Source organism: Culex quinquefasciatus, chromosome 2 (genome assembly GCF_015732765.1).
Source record: "Culex quinquefasciatus strain JHB chromosome 2, VPISU_Cqui_1.0_pri_paternal, whole genome shotgun sequence".
NCBI classification, from domain to species: domain Eukaryota; kingdom Metazoa; phylum Arthropoda; class Insecta; order Diptera; family Culicidae; genus Culex; species Culex quinquefasciatus.
This window is the reverse complement of record NC_051862.1, coordinates 192581233-192593289: the sequence shown is the minus strand read 5'-3', so window position 1 is coordinate 192593289 and position 12057 is coordinate 192581233. Positions and strand designations below refer to the sequence as shown.

Sequence of the window (12057 nt, the reverse complement as noted above, 5' to 3'; positions counted from 1 at the left end):
TACAATCTTCCGGACATACGCCAAAATCGTTTTTTTAGCATAACTTTGTAAGTACTTAACTAAACTTGCTGATTTTAAATAGAGACCTATGGGACCCCAAGACGGATCGAATGAGACCAATACGGTCAAAATTCGTTCATCCAGTCCGGAGATAATCGAGTGACATTTTTTTTGTCCACCCACCTACACACATCCACACAGACATTTGTTCAGAACATGATTCTGAGTCGATAGGTATACGTGAAGGTACGACTACGAGGTCGAATTAAGAAGTTCATTTTCGAGTGATTTTATAGCCTTTCCTCAGTAAGGTGAGGAAGGCAAAAATCCGATAACTATTAATCAGAAAAATAAAAAAACGCGTGATTTGAGTAAAATTTGAGTAAGAACTTCGAATAATGGAGTACGAATTTAATTTTTTGATTCCAGATTTTAGAATTTTACAATTTTTGAGCCTTGGTTTAAACCTTATAACTTTTAAAGTTTCAGAATATTGATTTTTTTTGCATTCTTGATTTTTTTTCTTTTAAATTCTAAATTATTAATTCTTTTATTTTTAAATTTAGATGTTTTCAATATTCAGTATTTTGAACAATTGCATTTATTTCTTTTTTTTTTAATTCCAAAAACTATCTATCAATATTTCATTTCTTTTTATTTTTGATTCATTATTTTTTTGAAATTACATTTAGATTTTTTAGATTTTATGAATTTTTAGATTTAATCAATTTTTAAATTTATTAATTTCAAATTACTGAACTTTAATTTTTTGAAGTTAATTTGATATTTAAAAAATGTATTTTTGTGAATTTATGATTTTCTAAAATTATCTATTAACATTTGATATTTTTTTCAAGTTTAGATCAATAACTTTTTTTTAAATTTGCATTTTGAATTTTATAAATTTTTAAATTTAAAATTTTATGAATTCTGGAGTTTTGATATTTCCTTAATTTTTAAATTTGTAATTCCTTATTAAATAAAGATTTTTTTTGAATTTTCATTATTTTGAGTACAGTTCAGACTCGATTATCCGAAGGCCTCGGAAAAAATTTAACTTAGGATAATTGAATCGCGAATAAAAAAAATTGTTTTCGTTGTCCAATTTTTGATTATCGAACTTAAGTATGACCCAAAAACTACTCTAAAATGAGTTAGAATTTTTAAAATCAAGATGGTGGCAAAAATGGCGGTGCTGAAATATTGAAATAATGTTTTTTTTTTCAATTTAAAAGGCAATCGAATATTCAAATTTGACTAAAATGGGGTCGCATGACTCAACTTAGAAGAATTATTAGTTTTAGATTTTTTAATTTTAATTTTCTTTAATTTCTTTATTTTTAAATTTGGGTTTTTGTGAATTTTTAGTTTTTTTTTTATTTCTGATTTCTTTAAAATTTTTGTTGCTTCATTTTTTATGATTTTTTTAATATTGCATTTTGAATTTTTCATCTCTAAAACTTTTGAATTTTACAATTATATTTTTTTGAATTTTTTGAGTTATTATTATTTTTCAATTTTTATTTTTTGATTCCTGCTTAATTTTGGATTTTTGTGAATCTTTAGTTTCTTTTTTATTTTTAATTTCTTCAAAATTTTTGTTGGTTCAATTTTAATGTTTTTTTTTATAATCCGCATTTTGAATTTTTCATCTCTCAAACTTAAAACTTTTAAAATGTATGAATTTTATAATTTATAATTTTTTAATTTTTTTGAATTATTATTATTCTTCAATTTTAAAATTTTTGATTCCTGCATAATTTTTTGTTGTATTTTGAATATTTGTATTAAATTTTTTAATTTTAAATCCATAAAATTTTTAAAATTTTGCATTTTTTGATTTTTTAAATGTTCTGAATTATAAAACTTATTATTTTTTGAATACTTGAATTTCTAGTTTACCTTTATTTTTAATATTTGGAATTCCTTTATTAAATTTAGATCACTGCAGTGTGCACTGTTTGAATTTTCAGTTTTTTTTATTATTTGTGTTATTTTTATATATTTTAATTTCTAATATTTTTTAAAAAATAAGTATTTGAGTTATTAAATTTTTAAATACATGCATTTTGATTTTTTTTTAATTTTTTGATTTATGAATTTTGAAATTTATTATTTTGAATAAATGATTTTTACGCAAAGGAGTTGCTTTGGAGAATTCGAACGGTGCGGGTCGCGGTTAACACGCCGGATTTTCGTTGCCGTTTCCGTCTTTGTTTTCCCCTGGATTGTTTGTATTTCGACCCGGACGATTTCGCGATGTTTGACAGTTGCTTTGGAGAATTCGAACGGTGCGGGTCGCGGTTAACACGCCGGATTTTCGTTGCCGTTTCCGTCTTTGTTTTCCCCCGATTGTGTGTATTTCGACCCGGACGATTTCGCGATGTTTGCCAGTTGCTTTGGAGAATTTGAACGGTGCGGGTCGCGGTTAACACGCCGGATTTTCGTTGCCGTTTCCGTCTTTGTTTTCCCCCCGATTGTGTGTGTATTTCGACCCGGACGATTTCGCGATGTTTGACAGTTGCTTTGGAGAATTCGAACGGTGCGGGTCGCGGTTAACACGCCGGATTTTCGTTGCCGTTTCCGTCTTTGTTTCCCCCGATTGTGTGTGTATTTCGACCCGGACGATTTCGCGATGTTTGACAGTTGCTTTGGAGAATTCGAACGGTGCGGGTCGCGGTTAACACGCCGGATTTTCGTTGCCGTTTCCGTCTTTGTTTTCCCCCCGATTGTGTGTGTATTTCGACCCGGACGATTTCGCGATGTTTGACAGTTGCTTTGGAGAATTCGAACGGTGCGGGTCGCGGTTAACACGCCGGATTTTCGTTGCCGTTTCCGTCTTTGTTTTCCCTGGATTGTTTGTATTTCGACCCGGACGATTTCGCGATGTTTGACAGTTGCTTTGGAGAATTCGAACGGTGCGGGTCGCGGTTAACACGCCGGATTTTCGTTGCCGTTTCCGTCTTTGTTTTCCCCTGGATTGTTTGTATTTCGACCCGGACGATTTCGCGATGTTTGACAGTTGCTTTGGAGAATTCGAACGGTGCGGGTCGCGGTTAACACGCCGGATTTTCGTTGCCGTTTCCGTCTTTGTTTTCCCCCCGATTGTGTGTGTATTTCGACCCGGACGATTTCGCGATGTTTGCCAGTTGCTTTGGAGAATTTGAACGGTGCGGGTCGCGGTTAACACGCCGGATTTTCGTTGCCGTTTCCGTCTTTGTTTTCCCCCCGATTGTGTGTGTATTTCGACCCGGACGATTTCGCGATGTTTGACAGTTGCTTTGGAGAATTCGAACGGTGCGGGTCGCGGTTAACACGCCGGATTTTCGTTGCCGTTTCCGTCTTTGTTTTCCCCTGGATTGTTTGTATTTCGACCCGGACGATTTCGCGATGTTTGACAGTTGCTTTGGAGAATTCGAACGGTGCGGGTCGCGGTTAACACGCCGGATTTTCGTTGCCGTTTCCGTCTTTGTTTTCCCCCCGATTGTGTGTGTATTTCGACCCGGACGATTTCGCGATGTTTGCCAGTTGCTTTGGAGAATTTGAACGGTGCGGGTCGCGGTTAACACGCCGGATTTTCGTTGCCGTTTCCGTCTTTGTTTTCCCCCCGATTGTGTGTGTATTTCGACCCGGACGATTTCGCGATGTTTGACAGTTGCTTTGGAGAATTCGAACGGTGCGGGTCGCGGTTAACACGCCGGATTTTCGTTGCCGTTTCCGTCTTTGTTTTCCCCGATTGTGTGTGTTTCGACCCGGACGATTTCGCGATGTTTGACAGTTGCTTTGGAGAATTCGAACGGTGCGGGTCGCGGTTAACACGCCGGATTTTCGTTGCCGTTTCCGTCTTTGTTTTCCCCGATTGTGTGTGTATTTCGACCCGGACGATTTCGCGATGTTTGACAGTTGCTTTGGAGAATTCGAACGGTGCGGGTCGCGGTTAACACGCCGGATTTTCGTTGCCGTTTCCGTCTTTGTTTTCCCTGGATTGTTTGTATTTCGACCCGGACGATTTCGCGATGTTTGACAGTTGCTTTGGAGAATTCGAACGGTGCGGGTCGCGGTTAACACGCCGGATTTTCGTTGCCGTTTCCGTCTTTGTTTTCCCTGGATTGTTTGTATTTCGACCCGGACGATTTCGCGATGTTTGACAGTTGCTTTGGAGAATTCGAACGGTGCGGGTCGCGGTTAACACGCCGGATTTTCGTTGCCGTTTCCGTCTTTGTTTTCCCCGATTGTGTGTGTATTTCGACCCGGACGATTTCGCGATGTTTGCCAGTTGCTTTGGAGAATTTGAACGGTGCGGGTCGCGGTTAACACGCCGGATTTTCGTTGCCGTTTCCGTCTTTGTTTTCCCCCCGATTGTGTGTGTATTTCGACCCGGACGATTTCGCGATGTTTGACAGTTGCTTTGGAGAATTCGAACGGTGCGGGTCGCGGTTAACACGCCGGATTTTCGTTGCCGTTTCCGTCTTTGTTTTCCCGATTGTGTGTGTATTTCGACCCGGACGATTTCGCGATGTTTGACAGTTGCTTTGGAGAATTCGAACGGTGCGGGTCGCGGTTAACACGCCGGATTTTCGTTGCCGTTTCCGTCTTTGTTTTCCCCCGATTGTGTGTATTTCGACCCGGACGATTTCGCGATGTTTGACAGTTGCTTTGGAGAATTCGAACGGTGCGGGTCGCGGTTAACACGCCGGATTTTCGTTGCCGTTTCCGTCTTTGTTTTCCCCGATTGTGTGTGTTTCGACCCGGACGATTTCGCGATGTTTGACAGTTGCTTTGGAGAATTCGAACGGTGCGGGTCGCGGTTAACACGCCGGATTTTCGTTGCCGTTTCCGTCTTTGTTTTCCCCGATTGTGTGTATTTCGACCCGGACGATTTCGCGATGTTTGCCAGTTGCTTTGGAGAATTTGAACGGCGCGCGTCGCGGTCATCACGCCGGATTTTCGTTGCTGTTTCCGTCTTTGTTTTCCCCCCGATTGTGTGTGTTTTTCGGTCCGGGCGGTTTCGCGTTTTCGCATTTTATTTGGTTTTATCTTTCTACAGCCGGCTGTCTAAGATTGAATCATTTATGCTAAACTCAACACCAAATAACCGGGAACAATCTCATCCGCATCCTCCGACTGTTTGCCTTGAGAATGCATAATACATCACATCATTAAACAAAATTTATTGATTATTGGGTCGCATCATCATCCTCTATGATGAATCCTGGCCATTACCCTTTCCCACTAACAAAATCCCAAGTAGAAGTAGTTTTCCGGCACACGTGGGGGTGTGGATATCGTATAGAACCCACCCTTTGTAGCAACCTGTGCTAACTAACATTCCCGTCCCAATCCCTCGAGATCTACAAACTGACATGGCGGGCGCCGTTGGTGGCCAATGACTGTTACCTATTTGCTTCAGATCTAGTTTTAATGATCTTGATGTTTTATCTTTTCAACGCATTTATACATGCTGTTGATAAGGGAAACACCATTAGATCGTTTAAGCGTATGCTCAGTTGTATTGATGGGAGATTACGGTCCTGTTCAGCAACGGAGAAGGACAACCATGGGTGGTCTCTCATGCTCATGCTCATGCTCATGCTTGAATAAATGATTTTTACGCAAAGCAATTACCTGTTTGAAATGATCAAGTTGCCTGTGTGTATGGAGATAGCATGTATGAAATTTTCATAAGAAATATAATCCTGGCAGCGTGGCTACATTACTTTTAAAGCATTTTTTTTATTCTGTTTCCGTATAACAAGCTTAAACTTTACTTATCTAATCGCCAGCCCCATCTGTGCCGCTCTGGATGCTCCACCAGCTTCTTCGCCCCCTCCGCCGCCGTTACCCGCTTGCCCGATTTCAACGGCTTCCTGGCCGGCCGGAATGATAACGGTCGTGACCACTGTGGGCGTTAAAATAATACTTGACACGTCTCTCGATAGGAACCACCACTTCTTCTTCCAACTTGCATCTTCGAATCGTCAACTTACTGACTTCGCCCCACTTTTGGCCCCACTCCATCCACGGCTTCATCTGCTCCATGTCCTGGCGTTTGACGCGACGCCGTTCTGCGGGTGCCGCTAGGCTCGCGGTTAGACACAGTATGGCTAGACTAAGTGTGACTAGTTGGAGCTTCATGTTGAGTTCTGGTTTAGCAATCAAATCAATTGGAGAACTGGTCGAGTAATTGCATTTGAATGCCACTTTTATAAGCGACGATTGCACCGGAAATTGTGTGACCTTAAAATAGCTGTGCTATCAGTGAAAGTATGCTCATGACCTGCAGTGCTAATTATATGTTGTGGAAATGTTGGGTTGACAAGCCTAACACTTTCTTAAAATCACTTTCCCTTTTTATGAAGTATTATGCGCTTTTAAAGAACCATCTAAATTTGGATCTTTTTCTAATTTGGTATTAAAAAATCGTTTTTTATCTAGCGTTGTAAATAGCATTCAAATTGATACCACTTCAACAGCTAATACACAATGTTTTCCCCAAAGTGTTGATATCGGCTTCCGAAAAGTGGTCCCATAACTTAATTTATAACCACCAAGATAAGAGATTACCGAAACAAAGAGCTCGTACCTATTCTACCACCTGCAATCGTCTCAGTTGGTCAGTACCTCAGTCAAAATGAAGACGATAACTTTGCTCCTGGCGTTAATCTGCGCGGCCTTGGCCGCTCCTGGTCAGCATCCGGAATCGCGCATCGTCGGCGGAATCAACGCCCTGCCGAACGAATTTCCCTCAATAGTATCAGTCCGGCGGGTCATCCTAACCCTCACGACCCACGTGTGCGGTGGGTCCATTCTGAACAACTTCTGGATCATGACTGCGGCCCAATGTATTACGCAATCCCCCGCCGGAGCCAACTTTGTCATCTGGGCCGGATCGCACAACCTCAACCTAAATGAAGACACGCGCCAGGTCATAAGCGTTCAGCGCAGCGTGGTCCATCCGGACTACCTGGGCGGAGTCAACCCGAGCGATATCGCGGTAATGCGGCTGCAGAACCCGCTGACCTTCACGCCGGCTATTCAACCGGTCAACCTGCCGGAAGACAACGTTGAGCCACGTCTGGGAGCGGCAACCCTCGCCGGATGGGGCAGCATTTCCGGTGCGAATAACGTCTCGCCAACCGTGCTGCAGAAGGCCGTCATTCCCATCCTCGACTTTGACACGTGCGAGGAGGCCAACGGAGGCCCCGGAGCGTCTCCGTTCGGGCCGACCAACATCTGCACGGGACCGCTGACGGGAGGTATCTCCGCCTGTTTCGGTGACGGCGGTGGTCCGCTGTACATCATTGAGAACGGCGTACAAACGCAGGTCGGAATTTCGTCGTGGATTTGGACGCCCTGCGGATCGTTTGGAAGACCGTCGGTCTACGTTGGCATCTCGCACTATCTGGCCTGGGTTCGGGAGCAGTTGGCTAGTTGAGGCGAACAAGAATGCTTAAATAAATATTTCACTCCTTAAAAAAGGCGAAATTAATGAGTTGCTTGATAGCTCAAATTAAAAGTTTCATCGTAAAAAATTCGAAATTTCCTAACCTATTCAACTTCTAATAGGAAGGTCGATTCCTTACAGGACTCGGTCGTTGGAAACGACCGTCGACTCAACGTTTGGTGAAATTGGCGGCAGGTCTGAAAATTGACTATTCCCATAGCACTATTGCCCGGTTTGCACGCTTTCAAATAAAAAAAAACTCCGTTTTAAATTATTGACATTGTATCTTACACCCATCTTACTAACCCCTCAAAACTCACGTGAGAAGCAGCCGATTTAGCGGTCTCCATCACGCGGGTATCGGACTAACATTCCCATCCATTTCTCTGTATCTTACCACTGGTCGTGGCCGGCGCCGTCATTGATCAGCAAGATATGGACGTAATTTTTGGAGGTCCAGGTCCTGGTCAATAACTGAAAACATCAGTGCTAAGCTATTTTACTATTATAACAGGGTGGCCATGGCCACCTGAGTCAGGAAATTCGTCAAAATCTGCAAAAAAAAAAAAAAAAAAAAAACAGGAAAAAGGCGGGAATTTGTGAAGCATGGAATCCCATACTTGTTTAAAAAATCTTGTATTATTTGCATATCATTACGGCTCTGTACCACGCTGTAGAGAGTGCCACAACAATCAATTCAATATTTTTTACAATTTGACTGTTGCCTAGTATAACCAAACATATTTGAGAACATTATCTTCCAAACTGAAATAAAACTTAAGGTTCATTCCACTATTTAAGAATTTAATTTAATTTAAGACATTAAATTATTTAGAGTTTGACGATAGTTTTTTCGTAGTAAATATGTCAAACTTGTTAAACGAAATGTATTTTTTAGGTATTGCTATTTTTTTTCCAAATTTTTGAATCCCGTAACCTTGTTTTATACACCCAAAGTTAAAGAACGAGGGGATAGTCCTCACGAAAAGAAACGTTAGGAAAGTGCTATTTTGCGAGAGTATAGTCCTCTCGCGTGTTCATTCGTTCATTGGAACAGTTCATCCTATTGAGTGGCATATATGGACAAATGATTGCCACTTAGTCACCGAACCATGGTGGTTCATACGGCAAAGGCACGGTTCAATATCCCGAAGGTCTTGGGTTCGAGTCTCGGTACCGATACTTTTTTTTTTTTTGATAGATGAACTTTTTTTGAAGATGAACTCATGAGTAAAGTACTATCGGTAATTTCAGGAATTATCCTCTCAGTTCGCACTCAGTACCATTTTTCTACCGAATCGTGCTTTTTATCCTCTCGTATGCCGATGTCCAGTTTGAGTGTAAGTTTGGAAAAATGTAGACACGTTGTCATCATTTTCATTCATTGGAAACAACTTAAGTAACAATTAAAATAAGAAATATTACAATTATTTTTAAAAGACAGTTTTTTTTAAGGTTTTCTATCTGAATAAAAATTGTGAGTGCTGTTTTGATTTTTTTTGTTTAGTTTCTATTTTTAGTAAAATTGGCAATAAGTTTAACCCTCTCCCGCCCATGGTTACTCCAGAGCACCAAAACTTTGAACTCAAATATCTCGAAACTGACACAACTTTTCATGGTGATTTAAGTTGCAGGTGTTCATGTAGAATGTATACTAACATCTCCCCAAATTCCATCAAATTTGGTTAAGCACAAGCAAAGTTACAGCACGAAATGTAAACAAAAATGGGCCAATTTTAGGGAAATAAATAAGACCTGTTTTCAAAAGCCCGTAAAAATTACCAAACAAAAAAATTTTTGAAACCAAAAATGTTTTGCTATCATTTGAACCTTGGACAAGGACCCCTGTGAATAACATTGTGAGTTTGGACCGGTTTCGAGTATTTTTCAACCTTTTCCATTTGGTGCACCAGAGCACCACCCAGGCATATGAGCAAATAAATATTCAGGAGCACTTTTTTCTAAACTACAGATAAAGCTTATTTTTATCAAAACAAAACTTTATAAACCTTTTGACTATTCATAAACAAGACAATACATTGTTATTAGACCGATGGTTTTATTATTTTCCTTATTTTTCATGAAAATGGTTGTTTGTGAGATTTGAATGAGCTAATCAAAGAAATCTGAAAATGCAGAGATTTTAGAATTTGTCATTCATACTTCAGAAATATGGTCTTAAAGCAAAGAATAACTAGTTTTTAACACATTTCGAAGCAGTTTCAAACAACTGAACCAATAGATTTGAAGAAAACGAGATTTTGTTACATATAAAAAAGTTGCTCATCTTCCTGATGGTGCTCTGGTGCACCACTTCAAATTCAACTTTTTTGCACCAATTCGATGTTTGTGAGTCAAAGTAAAGTATTTCCTGCATTATTGTACCAAAATTAAGTCATTTACTATTTTTACGATAAGCAAACAGCTCTGGGCGTTAGAGGGTTAATTTTTGCATTTTTTCCATAAATCGATGCCTCTGTGCTATCTTATGCTAACTAGATAGGAAAACCAGCAAGCTTAGTGCAAGAGAGCACAGTGGCATCGAAATGTTGTTTGATGGTAGATATTGACATTTTATAGAAACATTTAGATTTGCAATCAGTGCATGTGTATGAAATGCCTTTTATTTGAAACTCTTTGAAAGTCAAAATTTCGAAAATGTTTTTTTTTTTGATAAAAAAGAAAAAGTCAATTCGGTTACATTTGTAAATAATCTAGTTACACTGAAAAAACGCAATTCTCGAAATCGTGAATTAAATTCACGAATGCGAGAACCACGAAGGAATATATTCACGTTTACAGTGCAAATGCACCATACTCATGAATAAATTCCTTCGTGGTTCTCACATTCGTGAACTTAATTCACGATTACGAGAATTGATTTTTTTCTGTGTACAATGATTTCACTTCAGTATACAACAGTGTTTAGGAGTTTAGTTTTAGCTGTGTTTTACATCATAATCTAATCGATGGCATTACATATTACTTATAGCTATTTAATGGCTAAGAGCAAGAAAAAAATCAAAAAAATTATAGAAACTGCAAAGGAAAGAGGATAGATTAAGAGAAAGCTTACAACAAGATAACAGCAAAATTTAATCAATGCTCGCTTACGTTTTCAAAAGGTCCTATGTACATTGGATATAGCGCATTGGTTGTTTTGGAAAAGTAATCTAGAATTAAAGATGTGCTTGATCATCAGCTCCCCAAGGGTTAAGGAATTGCTTCCCCTTGTAAAAGGAAAAGTCGAGAGTTCTAAAAATGGGATTTGAATAAATGCCATGTTTTGCAATAATATCATAATTATGGGGATGTCGACAGTTGATTTCCCAAGAAAATTTTAAAGACACCTATTTCAATTTGAATCAGTTAAATTTATTGCATGAAACTAAATATATCTTAAGCGCTTAGTCGATGTTTGAATCGATCCATTGACGGTACGCTCCAACGCCAACGTAGACCGACGGGCGGCCAACGGAACCGCACGGCATCCATCCCCAGGACACGATACCGACCTGGGTCTGCACTCCGTTTTCAATGACGTACAGCGGGCCGCCGGAATCTCCAGAGCAAGCGGACACTCCTCCGGTCAGCGGGCCAGTGCAAACGTTGGTCTCTCCCAGCGGGGAGTTTCCGGGACCGCCGTTGGCCTGTTCGCAGGTTGGATAGTCAATGATGGGCTTGATGACCTTCTGCAGGATGGCTGGCATGCTCGGGATGTTGGTGGACGAGGTGCTTCCCCATCCGGCAAGGGTGGCTGGTCCAGGCTGGGGGTTGTATCCCACAGGGGCCAGAGCCGCAGGCTGGACATAGGTGTTGAACACGAAGGCGCTGACCAGGTGCATCACGGCAACATCACTCGGGTTCACACCACCCAGGTATTCCGGATGGACAACGTGGCTATCGATGTTGATGGCCTGGCGGGTAGGCTCGTTGGCGGTGATCTGGTGGGAACCAGCAAACGCAACAAAACGGGCAGTGGCAGGCGATTCCGTGATGCAGTGAGCAGCCGTCAAGATCCAGCGTGGGTTGATGATGGATCCGCCGCAGATGTGACTCGACGTGGTCAGGATGATACGCTGCAGGGACACGATGCTCGGGAACTCGTGCGGCAGGGCGTTGATGCCACCAACCACGCGGCCTCCCTTGGCCAGCTCAATGTAGTCCTTGCCTGTAAAAACGCAAATCTTAGTAAATTCGTTAAACAGCCACGTGGCCACTTGAAATACCCACCAGGAGCAGCCGCCGCCGCAGCGACCAGGAACAACAATCCGAAAAGTTTCATGTTTGCAGATCAACTGTAATCGCAGCCTTGGACGCAACGACCATTTATAGGTCCTGTAAGGTTGTAATCGAATTTTGGGTATTTTCGACCATCAGGTGTTATCGTTTTGGACAATTAGTTGATTAGGCTCGCCATCCGATAATCGACCGCGGGCCGAGTTTTTGGGCCAAGTTTTATTTACGGAGTTTCCTACTGTTTGGCTACCGCACACTTATCAATGTTTGACGTCGTAGAACATTCGATAAGCGTTTGGGGGGAAAGTTGCATGTCACGGGATAGACCAGAAAATCTTGTAGGCGCTTCTATTATCTCGTGCAGGTGCTGTACT

General features: G+C 40.8%; 2 protein-coding genes across 2 annotated transcripts; one reads left to right on the top strand and one right to left on the bottom strand.

Annotated features, from left to right (window-relative positions):
* Window positions 1-6589: 6589 nt before the first annotated feature.
* LOC6031879 (trypsin-1) lies at window positions 6590-7489 on the top strand. The gene has a single exon (XM_001842525.2). It carries the CDS (start codon window positions 6632-6634, stop codon window positions 7433-7435), a length of 804 nt encoding a protein of 267 aa, XP_001842577.1. The 5' UTR covers window positions 6590-6631; the 3' UTR covers window positions 7436-7489.
* A 3308-nt stretch (window positions 7490-10797) lies between these two features.
* LOC6031878 (trypsin-1) lies at window positions 10798-11770 on the bottom strand. The gene is made up of 2 exons (XM_001842524.2): window positions 11678-11770; window positions 10798-11615 (listed from the first exon to the last, which is right to left on the bottom strand). Exons 1-2 carry the CDS (start codon window positions 11727-11729, stop codon window positions 10852-10854), a joined length of 816 nt encoding a protein of 271 aa, XP_001842576.1. The 5' UTR covers window positions 11730-11770; the 3' UTR covers window positions 10798-10851.
* Between the last annotated feature and the right edge of the window lie 287 nt (window positions 11771-12057).